Source organism: Petromyzon marinus, unplaced genomic scaffold, assembly GCF_048934315.1.
Source record: "Petromyzon marinus isolate PM22_M1 ecotype Great Lakes invasive population unplaced genomic scaffold, UKy_Petmar_22M1.pri1.0 PM_G_Scaffold_27, whole genome shotgun sequence".
Classification (NCBI taxonomy): domain Eukaryota; kingdom Metazoa; phylum Chordata; class Hyperoartia; order Petromyzontiformes; family Petromyzontidae; genus Petromyzon; species Petromyzon marinus.
In genome coordinates, this window is record NW_027422839.1 from 2,645,442 (window position 1) to 2,667,293 (window position 21,852).

General features: G+C 47.4%; 1 protein-coding gene across 1 annotated transcript; it reads right to left on the minus strand.

Annotated features, from left to right (window-relative positions):
- Positions 1 to 7,663: 7,663 nt before the first annotated feature.
- LOC142913951 (uncharacterized) lies at positions 7,664 to 11,518 on the minus strand. The gene is made up of 2 exons (XM_076061079.1): positions 11,457 to 11,518; positions 7,664 to 9,832 (listed from the first exon to the last, which is right to left on the minus strand). The coding sequence occupies exon 2, from the start codon at positions 9,820 to 9,822 to the stop codon at positions 8,911 to 8,913; it is 912 nt and encodes a 303-aa protein (XP_075917194.1). The 5' UTR covers positions 9,823 to 9,832; positions 11,457 to 11,518; the 3' UTR covers positions 7,664 to 8,910.
- Between the last annotated feature and the right edge of the window lie 10,334 nt (positions 11,519 to 21,852).

Genomic DNA, 21,852 nt, shown 5'->3' on the forward strand with positions numbered 1-21,852 from the left:
ACAGTGGGCCTGTCGCTTTTTCTCAACCATCCTGAACAACTCCTCTGTCAGCCAGGGTGTCTGGGGAGGTCTGGACCGCGTACCCAAAGCAGCCATTGCAGCTGCATGAGTCACAGTCCTAAACCTCGCCCATTTACCCTCGACATCAGGAGGAGTCGGGGACGATGCCAATCCCAGCCGCAAGCGATGATGAAATTCTCGCTTGCAACTTTCATCAGATAACTGAGACCAGGCCACTTTAGGTTGGAATGGGGTCCTGGGTGTACACCCACCACCGGAGTGGAAGAATGGCAGGCGCATCTTACAGATGACTAGTCGATGGTCAGAGGGCAGATCAGCTCCACGGTAGGTCCTGGTGTCAAGGACATGGGCTCGCATTCGCTGGTCCGTCACTATGTAGTCCAGCAGATGTTCTTGCTTGGACCCGGCATGCATCCATGATGTTGTGTGGATGCGCCGATGCCGGAACAGCGTGTTGGTAATTACAAGCCCATGGGCTGCACAAAAATCTAGCAGCCTCCTACCGTTGTTATTGAGCTGATCTGGCCCATGCCCTCCAATCACTCCAGACCAGGTGCCAGTATCATGACCAACTCGGGCATTGAAGTCACCCAACATGATGACTCTATCCCGAGGGGCCACTTTAGCCAGCACCTGTGACAGGAGGTCATAGAAGGCATCTGACTCATCGGCTTTGCCTGCATCCCTCCACGGATGTTCATCTTCGGTGGGGGCATAAGTAACCACGACCACCATTCCTCGCCTCCGGTTGATGGGAAGGCGAGCCCAAAGTAGCCTGGGGCTTACAGCTTCCCACACCTCACCGCCACGCTCCCACGCCCCCTTCATTCTTTTGTTCAAAAGAAGACCCACACCCTGTTGTTTGGCAGTCTGCTGCCCCGAGTAGAGGACTGTCCACCCCTCATGGTGGCAGGAGCCAGAGCCGGTCCACCGGACCTCCTGAATGCCGCATAGATCCAGGCGGTACCGGTCCAGCTCCCGACAGAGGAGTGGCAGCCTCTCCTCTGCAGTGAGCGTTCGAACATTCCACGTGGCCACCCGTAGTGGCTTTTCGTTGTTTCTGGAGTAGCCCCGAGGGTAGGTATTCAATCTCCTGGCTCCGCCAATTGGGGTTTGGCCAGGAGACGTCATAGACGCCTGGCCCCCCGGGGCCTCCGGCACAAGCTTAGTTGTTACATATTTCAGTTTAATTCGTGGTTTCGTGGTAATTAATTGAAGGTGAAGGGGTTACCAGCCCCTCGCACCCGTCCAGAGCCCCCGTTTAGCCCCTGTGGTGGACACATATGCCATGAGGGGAGGAGCCAATCAAAATTGGATCTCCCCCCACAGCGCTGTCCACGACAGAGTTGCCCGTCCGGCACCGCGAGGAGGTAGGGGGTTGTTTTGCACACGTACACACACGTACACACACGTACACACACACACGTACACACACACACGTACACACACACGTACACACACACGTACACACACACGTACACACACATACAGACCTTAGAGCCGGACAGTAGCCCCCAAGTGCGTCTTTGTTTCTTCAACCACATTCCTCGGCCGAAGACGGGGCTGTGGGTAACCACATTGACAACACTCACCCACAGTGACACTCACCACACAGAGACATATGTATGTTTATGTGTGTATGTGTGTATGTATATGTGTATGTGTGTGTAATGACAGGGTGACGCCTGGTCTCAGCGAGCTGATGAAAGTTGCAAGCGAGAATTTCATCATCACTTGCAGCTGGGGTTGGCATCGACCCCCACTCCTCCTGATGTCGAGGGTAAATGGGCGAGGTTTAGGACTGTGGGTCATGCAGCTGCAATGGCTGCTTTGGTTACGCGGTTTAGACCTCCCCAGAGACCCTGGCTGACAGAGGAGGTGTTCAGGCTGGCTGAGAAAAAGCGACAGGCCCACTCTCATCGGCTACAGCATCCCACGTCGGAGAATGAGGAGGCTTACCGCAGCCTTCACTCGGAGGTTCGGAGAGCCTTGAGGCAATGATGGGTGGTGGTCGCGCATTGCTGAGGAAATGGAGTCTGCCTAAGTGGCCCGCGATCACAAATTGCTCTTTAATTCCATCATTAGGGGAAAGAACGGTGATCCAATCTCTGACCCCCAGGAACAGATTTGCAGATTTGCTGAGCATTTCTGTGACGTCCTGGGGGAGGGGAAATCCCTCAGCCAGGAAAACAACGTGGCACAAAATGGGGATGACCCTGCTGAGTATGCGGTGCCTCAAATATTGGAGGAAGTCACCCCCTGGGAGTGGCTGGCTGAAGTGACATTTGTTGAGGAAGTACTGAAGGCGATCCAGAGTCTGAGACCAGGAAAGGCAGCAGGCAGAGATGATCTTCCAAGCGAAATGCTGAGGGAGGGTGGCGTTTGTGCACAGACTGCCCTATATGACATCATAACAACAGTCTGGACCACTGGACGGGTTCCGCAGGATTGGAAGGATGCCCTGGTGGTCCCCCTCTTTAAGAAGGGGGACTGCACAGACTGTAACAACTACAGAGGCATCTAACTCCCCAGTGTGCCGGGAAAGGTCCTGGCAAGGATTATTCAACATCAACTTGCTAGGCACGCTGAGGAGAGGCTTGCGGAACCCCAATGCAGTTTCAGCAGAAGGCGGTCCTGCACAGATGCCATATTTTGTCCGTCTGCTAGAGCAGAGGTATAAGGAAATCCTACAAGACTTACATCTCTGCTTTATTGACCTCGTCAAGGCCTATGATGCCATAAGAAGGCCTGGGCTCTGGGTTGTTCTTCGTGCTTTTGGAGTCCCTGACCCTCTGCTCACAATCATTAAGGACCTTCATGATGGTGGGCAGGCCCGGGTAAAATTACGTGGCCCGGAGTCAGAGCCATTCCCTGTCCACCTTGGGGTGCGACAGGGATGTCCTCTGGCTCCCACATTATTTAACATCTATTTTGACCACGTAGTTCTTGAAGCCCTTCAATAGCTGTACCGGAGGAATTTCCACTTGGTACAGATACAATAGGAGGCTGATTGATGCCCGGGTGCGGTCAAGGGATTGCTCCCTATTGCTCAACCACGTTATGTATGTCGATGATCTGGTAATTGCTCCTCACTCAGAGGAGGAGTTGGAGGCGCTGCTGCTGAACCTGGAGTATGCCACTAAGAGGTGGGGCCTTACCATCAGCCCCACCAAAAACTAAGCATCTGCCTGGGTATTTTGTACCATCGGACACTCCACCCCCATAACTCCCAATTAGGGATAGGGCAGTTGTGGAGAGAGTGGAGAGTTTCCCATACTTTGGCAGTGTGCTCATGACCGGTTCTGGTTTAACAGCAGAGGTCTCACTCCGAATCAGTCGAACGGCAATATCTTTTCATCGGTTGCGTAACGCTGTGTGGAAGCTACATGGTCTGTCGCTCCGCACTAAGCTTCAGGTCTTCTCGGCCACGGTCATTCCCTCCCTTCTCTACGCTTGCGAAACGTGGACCCCCCTAATGGAACATCTTCGCCGGTTAGAAACATTTAGGCTGGCCTGCCTACGATCCATCCTGGGTTTAACCAGACTGGATTGTGTGAGGAGCTCACAAATCCTTGAAAGATCTGGGCAAGGTCCCATCGGTGAGCTCCTCCGGCGGGCAAGGCTGTGATGGCTGGGCCATGTAGCCCGCATGCCCAGCCAACGCATGCCGAAACAGCTTTTGTTCGGCCGGATTGAGGGGGCTAAGCGGGCGCGGCACAGGCTAGAGAAGAGATGGAGTGATGCAGTACAGGAGGACGTGGAGCTGAGTGGACTTGCCGATGACTGGTACCAGCGGTGTCAAGATCGGCCTCTGTGGAAGAGGTTCGTGAAGGATGCTACTGGGCAGTTGGAGGCAGTCGCCCTCCAACAACAACGGAGGGCGGAGGAGCGATGCTCATAACAACGAGCGGAGCGCCGGGTGGCTAAAGCACAGCAGGTTGGCACAGTAGGGGGCACAGGTGGTGCCCCAGCCAGTCATCTCAGTCAGTCGACCCGTGGCACCTCGGTCTGCCCCGTGACCTCCTGCCAGCGGGCGTTCGACACTTCATGTGGCCTCAGGGTGCACATAGCCTGGCACAAGCGTCGTGGTGACGTCACCGCCACTTAGTGGCGAATGGCGGTTGTTGTTATGTATATATGTATGTGTGTATGTATGTGTGTATGTATGTACCTTTTTCTCTGCAGCTCCAAGTGTGGGAAGGAAACATGGCTGCCCCTCCCCGTGTAGCTCCGCTGACGCTTGATGACGGTGTGGGAGGAGGAGGCCACCACCTCCTCACTCTTCTCCTCCACCTCCTCACCCTTCTCATCCACCTCCTCACTCTTCTCCTCCATCACCACCTCCTCACTCTTCTCTTCCACCTCCTCGCCCTTCTCCTCCATCACCACCACCAACCCCTCGCCCTTCCTGGTGCCGCCAGCGGCCACGGCACCGCCCTGCCGGTCACCGGACGGCAGCGGCCGTGGGGCGACGACGACGACGCCGCCGCGACCGGTGCCGCCAGTGCCGACGACGCCACCGACGCTGTCGCCGACGCCGCCCAACGTTGCCCGGTCGCCGATGATGACAGGCGAGGTAGTTAACACCTCCTAGTCACCGTGATGATAACAGGCGAGGTAGTTAACATCTCCTAGTCACCGTGATGACAACAGGCGAGGTAGTTAACATCTAATAGTCACCGTGATGACGACAGGCGAGGAAGTTAACATCTCCTAGTCACCGTGATGATAACAGGCGAGGTAGTTAACATCTCCTAGTCACCGTGATGACGACAGGCGAGGTAGTTAACATCTCCTAATCACCGTGATGATAACAGGCGAGGTAGTTAACACCTCCTAGTCACCGTGATGATAACAGGCGAGGTAGTTAACATCTCCTAGTCACCGTGATGACGACAGGCGAGGTAGTTAACATCTCCTAGTCACCGTGATGATAACAGGCGAGGTAGTTAACATCTCCTAGTCACCGTGATGACGACTGGCGAGGTAGTTAACATCTCCTAGTCACCGTGATGATAACAGGCGAGGTAGTTAACACCTCCTAGTCACCGTGATGATAACAGGCGAGGTAGTTAACATCTCCTAGTCACCGTGATGATGACAGGCGAGGTAGTTAACATCTCCTAGTCACCGTGATGATAACAGGCGAGGTAGTTAACATCTCCTAGTCACCGTGATGATGACAGGCGAGGTAGTTAACATCTCCTAGTCACCGTGATGATGACAGGCGAGGTAGTTAACATCTCCTAGTCACCATGATGATAACAGGCGAGGTAGTTAACATCTCCTAGTCACCGTGATGATGACAGGCGAGGTAGTTAACATCTCCTAGTCACCGTGATGATAACAGGCGAGGTAGTTAACATCTCCTAGTCACCGTGATGATAACAGGCGAGGTAGTTAACATCTCCTAGTCACCATGATGATAACAGGCGAGGTAGTTAACATCTCCTAGTCACCGTGATGACAACAGGCGAGGTAGTTAACATCTCCTAGTCACCGTGATGATGACAGGCGAGGTAGTTAACATCTCCTAGCACATTCCAAACACTGCACAGCAATCGAATCGCTGGGGATGGGAGGGGGTGGTGTAAAACGTCGTATTTCCAAGCAAAGTAAAATGTTGTGGACCCCATGAGGCTGATGAAAGTTTCACCCTCACGAAAGCGACGCTGGGTCGTGGCTCACAGCGTGATACCAAATAAAAAATAAAATAAATGAAATAAATCCATCACCTCACAACTTTTTACAGTTTCCCGCTCTTTTTTTCTATGAGGCGACTTTTAACCCGCCCCCCCCCCCCCCCAGCGTGTAATATTGTTTTTGTTATTTATAAACACTCGGATTCCCGCACTTTTTATCGCTTGTTTCGTGACCTTCAAGGGGTGAGAAAAAAATTAAGAACAAAAAACCCCCCTCAGACGTAGCAACTCCGAAGTCTTAAAAAAAAAGACGTGTAAAATTGTATTTATAAATAAACTACTCGGCAACGTAAAATAACAGCCGCCCCACGTCCTCTACTTGATATAAACCCCGAAATGTTTAATATGATTTATAGAAAAATATATAGTTTTGTATTGTTTTTACCTCAGCCAGACACACGCTCGGTGACGTCACCCTGCAGCTGCGCTCGTGACGTCACGGTGCGGGGTTGGTTGCAGGCGTTCGTGACGTCACGATACGGGAGAGTGGTTGCGGGCGACCGTGTGACGTCACGGACCCCACCCCCCCCCGCGTGACGTCACCCCTCGCGCTCGTAACCTTAATAAGACAGTTGTTTTAGGCGTTACTGGTTGCTATTTTGATTTATTAAATTGTTTTAGTTTAATATGTGAGACGAGCTTTTTTGCCCGTCCAAGGACGGGTGTATATTGCAGTAAGTCTTAAATATTTAATAGAAAAATTGTTCAGCTCGTGATTATTAATCGTGGGGGGGTGGGGGTTGCCCCATGTGGAGTGACGTCTCCGGCTCATGGTTGTGGAGGGGTGCGGCATGTAGAGTGACGTCACCCGCTCATGAATATTCATGAAGGGAAAGGGGTGCGGCATGTGGAGTGCGCGACCTTCTTGTGCGTCAGTGTAAATTTCCATGCGTGCGTGAATATTAATGAAGGGAGAGGGGTTCATCTGGAGTGACGTCACGCGGGGGGTAGGCCTCCTGTGTAGTGACGTCACGCACGGGACGGACAGACATTTCTGGGTGATTATAGCAGGTAATTAATGTATTATATTAAGCTCCTAAAGTAGGCTACTGCTGATTAAACTATATATTTTACTAGGTAAAGCCAGAAACTACCCGGTTATCACAAATGATAGCTGAACGAAGGGGCTTATATGAAATGTGGAAATCTATAGCAGCTAAATACTCCCTAATACTGCGTATAGTGAACATGTTTAATGATGCTTTAAGACGAAGGTTTTCACGAGGGATTGGGGTCAACAGAAGTTCAGGCTGCTCCTATTTAGCCCCCTCTACCCAACACACACAATCCACGTGTAATGACTCGCAGACACACTGACTGGTGAGGGTTCTCTTGACAGCGACGACTTGCGACACAGCAACGACCCCTGACTCCCACGGCAGCCCAGAACCTCGCTCCTCGCCCCCTTTTTACCCCCAGCGTGGCCATCCACCCACCCCTGGCCACGCCCCTACTTCTCGAACTCTCTCGAAGGTTCTTGAACCTTCCTGAAGATCCAATATCGCTCCCTCTCTGCTACCTAGCCTGTTATTACCACTCGTGACCGCTAGCCTTATATACTGTCTTCTATACTGCAACACTTGTGCAACGAATCATCACCAGTGGTTGAACAGGAAATCTATGCCTTTTGCAGTGCCAATGATTTGGAGAGAGCCAACAGATCATATCGGCAATTGTTACTTCTGCATGGCGCCTCCAGTTAGGAAAGGTTTGTCAAAGAATTAAAAGTGGACTGGGCATTATCCAAACATTCCATCAGCTACACGCCCAGGACCCCACGGAGAAGGACTGCCGATTCCTGATGCACCAGAATCATTCTCACTAGACGAGGAAGAGGATGAAACTTCTGGTCCTCAACCATCAAGGTCACGTGACCCAGATTTTCTCCCATCCTCATCCTCTGAACCACACCTCATAACACAAGGTAAACTGAAAGATAATAAGTCGTGATAAACTTTATGCATAACCGCAAATAATAATATACATACATATTAAACAAGAATATCAATCACAATGATACACACAACACACACGTTTGTAATGACACTTTAACACATCGTTCATTACATTACACAATTAACATTTCAGAAAAATTTAGAATTTTCACAATGCAATTATTTTATTACAATGGGCCTCTGTGTGATCAGTCGACTGTCTCTGTGGTGAGTCTGGGTATCTGTGTGATGAGTCTATGGGTCTCTGTGTGATGAGTCTATGGATATCTGTGTGATGAGTCTATGGGTCTCTGCGTGGTGAGTCTATGGGTCTCTGTATGATGAGTCAATGGGTCTCTGTGTGATGAGTCTATGGGTCTCTGTGTGATGAGTCTATGGGTCTCTGTGTGATGAGTCTATGGGTATGTGTGATTAGTCTATGGGTATCTGTGTGATGAGTCTATGGGTCTCTGTGTGAGTATATGGGTCTCTGTATGATGAGTCTATGGCTCTGTGTGAGTCTATGGGTCTCTAAATAGTCTATGGGTATGTGTGATTAGTCTATGGGTATCTGTGTGATGAGTCTCTGGGTCTCTTTGTGAGTCTATGTTACATTATACACTAGCGAGCAACACATCTGAAGCCCCGAATGGCACTGAAGGGGGTGGGTAGCCAGCACCACGGCTGACCACCTTTGTCTCCCTAGGGGGCGATGTTTACAACCCGCACCGGGTATATATTTACGCAATCTATAACATCCCCCCCCCAAACAAAAAAAACGTAGCACAAATGTGGCCAAAGTCCTTTTCCAGTTTAATAGACAAAGAAATCACTAAAGCTTCAAATCAAGATTAGACAAATTGTTATTTTTCCCAGTAATGCCGACTGAGCTACACGACGCCTTTTACTGGTAGGAACTTCCTGGTTACACCACCAGCCCACAGGGGATTATTGTGTCTGTCTGTCCGTCGTGCATCCAAAAATGAGAGGGGTGGGGCTGGGTGGAGAGGGGAGGGGCTGGGTGGGGCTGGGTGGTGAGGGGCTGGTCACCCCGTGGTGCCCTTATAAAACTCAACGTTTAACCTACTCACGCCGGCTTGTGCCAGCCCTCACAGTCGGGCATATTTGCGGAATACACCACGTGGTGGCGCCGCCGTTGACCCTGGCCATTGACGGGGCAACCCAACGTTCCTACTAGCTCCCTCCGCAGGAGAATGTGTTCAGAAGCGACCGGGCAATCACAAGCGACAGTCTCAGTTCTCCTCTTCCCGCTTGACGCTGACTCCATCCACCAGGAGGTCACCACCTCGAGTCGAACCCTGACCTTCACGCTTCACCGTTATCTCTTCTTCACACTCCACCATCACTCCTGGCCACGTAGCAAAGTTGTCATTTTCTTCCGGTTCTTGTTTTATGAGAGATGGACTCATGGCAGCGGCACTTTGGCCTTCACAAGTAGATTTCACCCTCTCGTGGATCTTTTCATGCATCGTTCGTTGTCCTGACGCGATAAACCCTTTCCCACACACGGTGCACTTGTAGGGCTTGTCGCCTGTGTGTGTTCTCTGGTGAATCCGAAGATAGTTTGAATAGGAAAATGCTTTCCCACACACACTGCACTTGTAGGGCTTCTCGCCCGTGTGTGTTCTCTGGTGAATCCGAAGAGAGTTTGAATAGGGAAATGCCTTCTCACACACGGTGCACTTGTACAGCTTCTCGCCTGTATGTGTACTCTGATGATGTTGAAGAATTTCTAAACGAGTAAATGCCTTCATGCACAGAGTGCACTTGTAGGGCTTCTCACCCGTGTGCATTCTCTGGTGAATTCGAATATATGATGAATGCACAAATGCCTTCTCACACACGGTGCACTTGAATGGCTTTTCGCCCGTGTGTGTTCTCTGGTGAATTTTTAGATTTGTTAAACAAGCAAATGCCTTCTCACACACGGTGCACCTGAATGGCTTTTCGCCCGTGTGTGTTCTCTGGTGAATTTTTAGATTTGTTAAACAAGCAAATGCCTTCTCACACACGGTGCACCGGAATGGCTTTTCGCCCGTGTGTGTTCTCTGATGATGCTTCATGTGTTCAGCGTGATCCGTGCTGTAGGTACACCGGTCGCATTGGTGCCTTTTAGCACCGGGCTCTGTCGAGGACTTCTCCATGCGATCGACTCTGCAGATAAACCTTACACGTTACACACAAAATCACACGCACACTACAGAGACAAGCATCGACCGTGTGCAGGGCCGGATTGAGGCGTGGGGGCTTTAGGAACTGCAGCCCAGAGGCCTCCGCCAGCTGGAGGGCCTCCAGAGATTAAGAGAAAAAGTTTTTTTCAGTTGTGAATGCTGAATTTATTTTCTCGTTAGCCTTGTAAAAATAAATTGTATTGTTCTTTAACTTTGTTTTCCTTTTGGGAATATTACTGGGGGCCTCAAAGTACCTGTAGTAACAACAACAACAAATGCCATTCGCCACTAAGTGGTGGTGACGTCACCACGACGCTTGTGCTAGGCCATGTGCACCTTGAGGCCACGTGAAGGCCACGTGAAGTGTAGCACAGGGCCATACACAATCTTAATCCGGCCCTGCTCGTGTGCAGCCTTAATTGTGTTGGGGCAGGGTGTGAGTGTGAGATTGTAAGTCTGTGTTTGAGTGAGAGATTGTCAGTGTGTGTGAGATTGTCAGTGTGTGAGTGTGAGGTTGTCAGTGTGTGTGTGAGTGTGAGATTGTCAGTGTGTGTGTGTGTGAGATTGTCAGCCTGTGTGAGTGTGAGATTGTCAGTGTGTGTGTGAGATTGTCAGCCTGTGTGAGTGTGAGATTGTCAGTGTGTGTGTGAGAGTGTCAGCCTGTGTGAGTGTGAGATTGTCAGTGTGTGTGTGTGTGAGATTGTCAGTCTGTGTGTGAGATTGTCAGTCTGTGTGTGAGTGTGAGATTGCCAGTGTGTGTGTGAGTGTGAGATTGTCAGCCTGTGTGTGTGATTGTCAGAATGTGTGAGTGTGAGATTGTCAGTGTGTGTGTAAGATTGTCAGTCTGTGTGAGTGTGAGGTTGTCAGCCTGTGTGTGTGTGAGGTTGTCAGTGTGTGTGAGTGTGAGGTTGTCAGTGTGTGTGTGTGAGTGTGAGTTTGTCAGTGTGTGAGTGTGAGGTTGTCAGTGTGTGTGTGTGAGGTTGTCAGTGTGTGAGTGTGAGGTTGTCAGTGTGTGTGTGTGAGGTTGTCAGTGTGTGTGAGGTTGTCAGTGTGTGTGAGTGTGAGGTTGTCAGTGTGTGTGAGGTTGTCAGTGTGTGTGAGTGTGAGGTTGTCACAGTGTGTGTGTGTGAGGTTGTCAATGTGTGAGTGTGAGTTTGTCAGTGTGTGTGAGTGTGAGGTTGTCAATGTGTGAGTGTGAGGTTGTCAGTGTGTGTGAGTGTGAGGTTGTCAGTGTGTGTGAGTGTGAGGTTGTCAGTGTGTGAGTGTGAGGTTGTCAGTGTGTGTGAGTGTGAGGTTGTCAGTGTGTGAGTGTGAGGTTGTCAGTGTGTGAGTGTGAGGTTGTCAGTGTGTGTGAGTGTGAGGTTGTCAGTGTGTGTGAGTGTGAGGTTGTCAGTGTGTGTGTGTGTGAGGTTGTCACAGTGTGTGTGAGGTTGTCAGTGTGTGTGTGTGAGTGTGAGGTTGTCAGTGTGTGTGAGGTTGTCAGTGTGTGTGAGTGTGAGGTTGTCACAGTGTGTGAGTGTGAGGTTGTCAGTGTGTGTGTGAGGTTGTCACAGTGTGTGTGTGAGTGTGAGGTTGTCACAGTGTGTGAGTGTGAGGTTGTCACTGACCCTGGTGAATCTTCGTCGTTGTCAAGGCCGCAGGCTTCACCTCCCTCACGACTCTCAAAATGGCGGCGAGCGAGGAGGGGGAGGAGCCAGAAAACTCCGCGTCACGTGGGAGGGGAGAAACTGAAACTTGATTGGCTCCAAGGCGGAGAGATTTTTATTTTTTTTCGGGGAAAACTTTATTCTTTTTACCGTACGACGGATTTACAAAACTCACCATCAACAATAAACACTCGCGTTGGCATTGGCGCGGTCTGAATTAAAAAAAACACAAATTTTTATTGGTTATGTAAATATTTTAAAAAACGCAGTAATATCAGAAATCTCATCTTGAGTAACAAAAAAAATGACCCAAATGATATTCCGTAATCTTAGCTCTTTCGGTAAAGTCACGTTGAAGGGAAACAATAAAGTAATAAAATATATATAAAACAATAAAAATTCTCATGACGTTTTGACCATAACACAAACGGTCGTCATCAGGTGTGTCGGTTTGCATAAATTTATTTATTTTTAAACGGTGTATTTATTTATTTAAACGTTAGCGCCACGCGCAGCGATTTGGCAGTTTATTTAGAAGGACTAGTCCATCTATGTTCTGAAAAGAGAAGGGGGGAGACGAAAAATTAATGTATGCTGTCTGAAAGCCACTGTAAGCGTGAATAATCAATTAAGACCTGAAATGGTTTATCAAATCGTTCCAATGATTGCTAAGCCATAATCCATCTTCTCGGTTGAAATTGTCTCTGTGCTTGTATATGTGGATAGCCTCATGAACGAATCTCTCATGGTAGCCAGATGGCTTACAAAGAACCTCTGTCTTGGAAAAGTCAATTTCATGTGAGCCTCGCTAGTGATTTCACGTCACCAAGGTATTCACCCCACCCCCGTCCACCGTGCTCTTGAGCGTGACGTCACCTCCGCTTGGGTCACTGCCGATATCGTTCCAGTTGCAATCCTTATTTGGGCAAAGCTACGCCCAGTGACTGGTAGCTCATTAACATAATGTGTCCGTTAAAGCCGTCGCGAGTTTATTGCGACGGGTTCAGCGCCCACGCCCCCATCCCTCGACATTTGGGCCGGCCTCATTAACATAATTTAACCAAATTTTGATTTAAAGCTTTCGTGACTGCAGTAATTCATATTCTTATAATATAAATATAAAATATATATATTATTATTATTTTGTTGTTTCTCTTCAACGTGACTTTACCGAAAAAACTAAGCATATAATTTATTCAGTTAGAGAGCCGCTCGTGGGGGGGAAGTGACGTCATACTACTTCCTGCTGTCGCGAGGTAACAGGAAGCTGCCGTGTGCGCGCTTGCACAGAAATCCGAGGTGAGAAATTCTCATCGTTGTGGTGGTGGTCGTTGTGGTGGTGGTGGTTGTTGTTTACCAAGGTAGAGCCTCGCTCTCTCTCGTAGGGATGTCAGTTGAGTAGCAGCGAGCATGGGAATCGATCTCCAGGTTGGAACTTTACAACGCGGGGCCTAGCCACGCGGGGCCTTGCCTCCTGCCCTCGCCTGATTGCGTTTACTTTAATTATCTCGCTTAAGTTTAATTTGTCTTCACCCGGCTCGCCACTTTGTAACTTTGTTTTATTGTAAATATTCACGCAGTTTTTATTTTCTTTTGTTACCAGGCCAAGCCCGCTTGAGTTGCTATACCACTCTTGTTATCAGAAGCGACCTGCCCACAACAACACAAGGTGAGGCTTTGTCAACGTGTGTGAATGTTTTGACTTAAAACTTTGGTGACTGCAGGAATTAATATTCTTGGTTCTTTCGGTGAAGTCACGTAGATAGAAAATTAAATAAAAATAACAATAAAATGAACAAATAATTGTAAATAAAGCAAAAAACTCACGTCGTTTTGATCGCAACACAAGTGCTCTTTATTTAATGTAATTGTATTATCTGTTATTGTTATTTTCTATCTACGTAACTTTACCGAAATCAACAAGAATACGTGTGTCAATGTCTTATCGGTCAAAGATGCTAAACGGAGTGACGCGCAAACTCCAAATATACAGCAGGCGTCAGGGTCGGGATCGAACCCACGACTTCCTGTATACCAGGTGAGGTAGTTAACATCTCACCACGGAGAGAGACACGCAAACTCCAGTTAGCCTCGGATATGGTCGTTGATCCTCAATTAATTACTTGGTGGAGTGAGAAAGCATTCATGCCAAGCAGATGAAGGTGGCCAGATTCTAGACACGCCACCGCCTGTTTACCCAGTGACAGCATACAGTTTGTGTTTGCAGTAACGTCTATTAACTCTGTTGAACACGAAGGTTATATCAAAGCAATAGTTTATTTTTGTTTTCCTCTGGAACTCTTTATAAGAATGGAAACTGGAGGTGAACACAGCACACACATTCAGCTGAAGTCGGAACTGTTCATCCCAGCATTTAAGGACATCTGAGCCTGGATTCACACCTCTAAGTTGCGATTGAACATTAATTTCTCCATAACACAAATAGTATTGTTTTCAACATCCTTTGCTATGTCAGCCGAATTGAGCTGTCATAAATATTCCTTTTGTAGTCAGACAGCCGAAATTGTGTGCTTAGAGTTTTGAGTTAACATTCATCTTGAAGATATGAAGGCTTTTGATTTAAAGCTTTCGTGACTGCAGTAATTCATATTCTTAGTTCTTTCGGTAAAGTCACGTTGAAGAGAAACAACAAAATAATAAAATATATATAAAACAATAAAAAAAATATCACGACGTTTCGACCATAACTCAAACGGTCGTCTTCAGGTGTGTTGGTTCGCATAAATTTATTTTTAAACGGCGCATTTATTTATTTATAAAAAACGTTAACGCCACACGCAGCGATTTGGCAGTTTACCCAGGTCTAGTCCATCTATATTCTGAAAAGAGGAGGGGGGAGACGAACATTTTTATAATGTATGCTGTCTGAAAGCCACTGTAAGCGTGAACAATCAATTAAGAACTGAAATGGTTTATCAAATCTTTCCAATGATTGCTAAGATAGAATCCATCTTCTCGGTTGAAATTGTCTCTGTGCTTGTATATGTGGATAGCCTCATAAACGAATCTCTCATGGAAGCCAGATGGCTTACAAAGAACCTCTGTCTTGGAAAAGTCAATGGCATGTGAGCCTACTGAATTAGAACAATGATCTGCTACGGCCGAGGTGTTGGTCCTACCGTGTTTAAGGTCTGCTTTGTGTTCACGAATGCGGTCCGAGACATGGCGTTTGGTTTCTCCAATGTAACTACTACCACAGAGGCAACTTAGTTTGTAGACACCAGGGTATTGTATGTCCGGAATCACATCTTTTACAGACGGAACCAGATCACGGATTTTATGTAATGTGTTGAAACGGACCTGGATCTTGTGTTTATTCAAGATTTTGGAGATCTTTTTTGTGATCCCAGCAATGTAGGGTAAAGTGATGGTTTTGAAAGGCTCCTCAAGAGGGTTCTTCTTCATGGTTTGAGTGATAGCTTTGCGGATTGTATAGTCGGAGTAACCATTAGCCCTAAGAGCTTGGTGTACGTGCTTGAGTTCACTGCTTATGTGTTCCTGGTCGGATATGCATTGGGCTCTATGATACAGAGTCTTGATGAGAGAATTCTTCTGTGATGGATGGTGGTGGGAATCCGGTTTCAGATAAGCATCCGTATGGGTAGCTTTCCTGTAGACAGAGTGGCTCATTGAACCATCAGGTCTCTTTTTAATTAGGACATCCAAAAAAGGTATCTTGCCATCTATTTCGACTTCCATGGTAAATCTGATGGCTGGGTGTATGGAATTGATGTGGTCGAAGAATTGATCTAGAGCAGGCCGGCCATGTGGCCAGATGACAAAAGTGTCATCCACGTACCTCTTCCATAAGGTTGGGCGCAGAGTGGCAGTCTGGATGGCGTCAGTCTCAAATTTCTCCATGAAAATGTTAGCTATAACTGGAGAAAGGGGGGAGCCCATTGGGGTGCCCTCAGTTTGTTTGTAGAAAGTTCCATTCCAAGTGAAGTATGTATTGGTTAAACAGTGTCTCACCAGGGGGGGTACCTCAGTGTTTAGTCCTTGATGAACCAAGTCTTCAATGATTGCAAAATTTCGTCTCCCCCCTCCTCTTTTCAGAATATAGATGGACTAGTCCTGGGCAAACTGCCAAATCGCTGCGCGTGGCGCTAACGTTTTTTTATAAATAAATAAATGCCCCGTTTAAAAATAAATGTATGCGAACCAACACACCTGAAGACGACCGTTTGAGTTATGGTCGAAACGTCGTGAGAATTTTTTTATTGTTTTATATATATTTTATTATTTTGTTGTTTCTCTTCAACGTGACTTTACCGAAAAAACTAAGAATATGATATGAAGGCTCTCAGGCATATTTATGACATTTTCCCTCTCATTGTGTGCCATAACAGCCCATGGAGAGAAACCCTTCAGGTGCACTCTGTGCGTGAAGGCGTTTGCACGTTCATCAAATCTGATGAATTTGAGAAACTTTTCATTACATCATGAATATATTAATAAGTATAGACGTGTAAGTCTCGTGTGCATTCCTCTATGCCTGACATGTAGATGGTGTGGATATTCTTTTTTTCTGTCTGCAGCTGACGCTTCCTCTGCAGAATTGGTCTGATGGAGCAAAGGCACTCAGCGCAGCTCGTAACGACAAGTCAACAATGCGACCAGCGTGCATACAGCACGGACCGGACTGGAAATCTGACACGGCACCAGAGGAGTCACACAGGAGAGAAACCCTTCAAATGTACTGTGTGTAACAAGGCATTTGCATGGCCATCAGTTCTTCAGACCCACCAGAGAACACACACGGGAGAGAAACCCTTCAAGTGCAGTGTGTGCGTGAAGGCATTTGCACGTTCATCTGCTCTTGTAAAACACCAGAGAACACACACAGGAGAGAAACCCTTCAAGTGTACTCTGTGCGGGAAGTCGTTTGCAGATTCATCAAATCTTCAAGTACACCAGAGAACACAAAAGCATCACAAGGAGCGGAGTCGGAGTCTGAAATCAGCTTGTGAAAGTCAAAGTGCCGCAATGAGCCCATCCCTCATGAAACAAGAACCAGAATAAAATACCAGCTTGGACACTTTTAAAGGTATAAAGGTGAAATGTGAAGAGGTGATGGTGAAATGTGAAGAAGTGATGGTGAAGAGTGAAGAAGTGATGGTGAAGAGTGAAGAAGTGATGGTGAAGAGCGAAGAAGTGATGGTGAAATGTGAAGATGAAGATTCAACTCCAAAATGCGACCTTCACATCGTGAAGCAGGAGAAGAATTCTGACTGTGAGTCAGAGTGAGGCAACTCCGAGCAGTTTGTGGAAGTGGAGGTGTGGGTGGACTTGCTCCTAGACCAGGGGTCGGGAACCTTTTTGACTAAGAGAGCCATGAAAGCAAAAAATTTGGAAATTTATTTCAGTGAGAGCCATATAATATATTTTAAAAGTGAATTCAACTAAATGTCAGTATAATAAGCCTCTGAATTTATTCTTTTAAATAATGTTGTTATAACACTCACCATTAATGCGACTTCTGGTGCTGCATGGATTTGCTGATGTCTTTGTAGTCGGGTTGGTACTTGGTGAGGTTAAGCTTCATGCAAGCGTTGAGGCTTTCATCCGTTAAACGTGATCGTAGGTTGGACTTGATGTTTTTAAGATGTGAGAATGACTGCTCACATGCATACGTAGATCCAAACATGGTCAATACAGCAATACTCACACGCTGCAGTGTGTGGTATGTGACAGGAAGCGCGTTCCAAGTTTTGAGAATCAGCTGGTCTTCGGGTTGGAGTTTTTTCATTTCTGTCCACATGTGCTTGCTCGCCAACTCCGCTTTCTGTCGTGTGATTCTTTCCAAATCTTCATTCAGTGACTTGAACTTATTCACCCACATGTCTGAGGCCTTCAGGTCAGCCACTTCTGCTTCAAAATCTCTGACGGAGACACCAGGGATGTAATTCAGGTCGGCTGTGTTCAGTGAACACTCGTTTGGATGGGTGATGAACTTAAAAAGACGAGTGTGCTCACGAAATTCTCCAAAGCGTGCTTTGAAGGACTGTAGGAGACTGGATGTGCAGCCAGCTAGCTGGTGGAGATCAAGGTTTTGAATGGGCTCACTTGCTGTGCATGCATCTTTAAATTGGCTCAGTTTTTCAAAATGTAGTAAACGACCTGTTTCAAGATCCGTGATGAAAAGCTCCAGCTTGTTTTCAAAAGCAAATACAGCTTGTTGAAGGGATAACACTGTATTTCCAATGCCTTGCATTTTCACGTTGAGCTGGTTCAGATGTTCAGTCAGATCTACGAGATAGTAAAACTTGAGGAGCCACTCGGTGTCGGCTAGCTCAGGATGCCCGACGCCTTTCATTTCAAGGAAAGTCCGGATTTCGTTCAGGCAAGCCGCAAAACGGCTAAGCACCTTCCCTCTTGACAACCAACGCACATTGCTGTGCAAAAGCAGACCAGGATAGTTATTTACAACTTCATCCAGCAGTGTTTTAAACTGGCGATCATTTAAGGCTCGGGCAACAATAAAGTTGATCACACGAATGACCAGCGACATCACTTCGCCAAACTGCCTGTCACACATCTGAGCACAAAGTGCCTCCTGGTGTATAATGCAATGGAAACTTAGGATGGGTCTATTTTCATGTTCACGGAGAAGTGCCACAAATGCTTTGTTTTTCCCCACCATACACGGAGCACCATCAGTACACACTGAGAGAAGTTTATCCATAGGTAGACTTTTTTCTTGAGCAAACTCCATGAAAGACTTGAATAAATCCTCACCTCTTGTGGACCCTTTTAATGGCAGAACAGCAAGACTTTCTTCGCGCAGTGTGTCACCAACAGCATATCTTACAATCACGCTGAACTGCGACAAATGGCTCACGTCTGTTGACTCATCCAAAGCCAGAGAAAAGAACGGCGCTGCATTTATGTCCTTCACTTGCGTTTCCTCCACTTTGTTTGCCATCACGATGGTACGATCATGAACAGTTCTTGCCGACAGAGGCATGTCTTGTATCCGTTTGATTATCTTGTCTTTGTTCGGAAGATCATCAAAAAGTTCATTGGCTACATCCAGCATGAACGTTTTAGCATACTCGCCATCTGTGAATGGTTTTCCGTTCCTCACTATTGCTAAAGAACCAGCAAAGCTAGCCGAATTATAGTCACCTTGCCGGGTCCATACGCGGAGTTGCTGCTGGCTAGCTTGCACCCTGCTCAGCTCTTGGCACGCTTTCTTTCTGCTGTCTCCCGCAGGGTATTTTGATGCAAAGGTAGCGTGGCGCGTGTCGAAGTGCCGCTTTACATTCGACCGTTTCAACGATGTAATTTTGTCATTGCAAATTAGACACACCGCAGAACCCGCTCTCTCCACAAAGGCGAATTCTTCGGTCCATTCGTCCTGAAATGTACGATACTCGTCGTCTTTTTTTCTTTTCGCCATCTTCTTCGTCGAAGGGTTAGCTTTGAGCTAATGACCGAGCAGACGCAGTCTCAGACTGATTCAAAAGGGGGCGTTTACCTGTTTTACCCAGCAACGGCAAACGTAGGCCAGTATCATCCAATTAAAATAATGGACAATTGCTCCTGCAGCCCTGAACAGGACATGCGCAGTGAAAAATCGATGGATGGATTAAAACAAGTGAGAATATTTTGTTTTATCTGCGAGCCATATGCAATCATCAAAAGAGCCACATCTGGCTCGCGAGCCATAGGTTCCCGACCCCTGTCCTAGACAATACAAAGTCAAGTGGAGACCCGGTAGATGTGTAAGCCAGAGACGATGTTGCTCCAATAGATGCACCTTTGTCACAGGCCTTTAATGACAAGAATGTGAAGTTGAACACTTTGTGGGCCCGTGGGTTGGGGAGATCTCTAACCAGGAGCAAGAGCCAATAAGCCCCCAAGCATTCACTATGTTATAATAATTGCTTTTACATGGTGCTTGCTTAACCGCCTCAGCAACTCGGAGTTTTGTATCTCGTCTGAAACACTCGAAGAGCATCCCCAAGTAGCAGCTGCCCCTGTGTGGCACAAGGTGGTGGCCCTGCACCGGCCTGCATGTGGACAAGAGCCTGTCAGTAGGGGGCGATGATTGATGCGTAATCTCAGTTGTGTAGTTTGTAGGCAATCTTGATTCGAAGCTTTTGTGACTGCAGGAATCCACACTCTTGAGTTATTTCGGTAAAGTCACCACGTGGGTAGAAACATAACAGATCACGGCGTTTAGATCACAACACGCACAATCGTCATCAGGTGGGACAACCACAGCAAGAGAAACTGCTGAAGTAGTAGGCGCCTACTCCTGCAGTTTGTTCTTATTGCTGCTGTGCTTGTCCCACCTGATGCCGATTGCTTGTGTTGCCATCGAAGCGCCCTCATCTATTATTTGTAGCGTAATGTTTTGAATTTGCTACATTTTGACCCAGATGCTAGCATGCAACGGCCTACTCGTTTTGAATGACGCAACAATCGTACGTTGTACATACACTGTTAAGCAGACGGTGCGTATTTGTAAAATAACTTCTTGTTAATACGATGTAACGTGATGCAGTCAATTTCGCTGCAGAAATTCAATTTTGTTAATATGCCCGTCAATTATTTAGAATGAATACTTGTCTGATTGTGCGCGTGCATGTAACATTTTGTCTGAGGGTCAAACATTGAATAAGTGATGTTAGGACAAAGTGTGTGTGTGTGTTTTGGAAGTAAACTGTACAGAGAACTCGGGTGAGACCCGTTGTTCTTGTGATACAGGTCAAAGGGTACTTTTGTGTTTCACGAAGTGTCTGCCTCTGGAGCAACTCATCGTCTTTGAAATAGGGAGCACGCTCGGATCATTCATCAGTTACAAGGCATACCACTTAAAAGTTACACGTATAGGAGGAGGTACATTCTCTACAACACGAATTGTAGTTTTGTCTTACGTGTTGACGTAGATTTTGTCTAAGACTATAAATGCTCCTTGCTGATTGACGTCTGGATGTTCGTTACCTATCTGTTGAAGCAAACCCCACTGCTGTTGTTGAGACGCTGTGCACCATTTAATGGTCCAACACATTGACGGCCTTCAGGCCAGGAAAGTCACAACATTTGCACACGAAGGACGCATTCACGCAAGCACCCCATGCTCCGTTTTGAAGTTTTAAAATGAAACATCTTTGAATTGTGTTGTGTTTTGAATTAGATGATTTAATTTCTTCATTAAAAGCTTGTATCAATTTACATCTGGAAGACTTCATTGAAAAGGACATTTCGTGTGAATTTTCTCTCGTCATTAAGTAGATGGCCTTGCCCGGGGTTCGGTTCAATGCGGACACACACTGTGTACACACACAGTGTACACACATACACAGTGTACACACACAGTGTACACATACACAGTGTATACACACACTGTGTACACACACAGTTTATACACAGTGTAGACACACACAGTGTACACAGTGTACACACACACAGTGTACACACACAGTGTACACACAGTGTATACACAGTGTGCACACACACAGTGTACACACACACAGTGTACACACACAGTGTACACACACAATGTACACACACAGTTTATACACACAGTGTACACACAATGTACACACTGTACACAGACAGTGCACACACACAGTGTATACACACACAGTGTACACACAGTGTACACACTGTACACACATACAGTGTACACACAGTGTACACACAGGGTACACAGTGTACACACACACAGTGTACACACAGTGGCAGTGACACACACAGTGTACACACACAGTGTACGCACACACAGTGACACAACAGCAAACGCCATTCGCCACTAAGTGGCGGTGACGTCACCACGACGTTTGTGCCAGGCACAGTGACACACACACACAGTGACACACACAGTGTACATACACAGTGTACACACACAGTGTATACACACAGTGTACACACACAGTGTAGACACACACAGTGTATACACAATAATGTCCACGTTGTTATTGCTGAGCTCACACACCCAAGGGCGGGAGCAATGGAAAATGAATCTAAATCAACTTAGACTTCAACTCTGTGACGTCACCACTCTGCAGTACCTCATCGGCGTGAAACGCCAGGGGGAGGTGTACCTCGCTAGTGACGTCATGTCACCAAAGTATGCACCCCTCCCTCGTCCACCGCGCTCTTGAGCGTGACGTCACCTCCGCTTGTGTCATTGCCGATATCGTTCCAGTGGCAATCCTTATTAGGGAAAAGCAACGCCCAGTGACTGGTGGCTCATTAACATAATGTAGCCGTCAAAGCCGTCGCGAGCTTATTGCGACGGGTTCAGCGACCACGCCCCCATCCCTCGACATATGGGCCGGCCTCATTAACATAATTTATTCAGTTAGAGAGTCGTTCGTGGGAG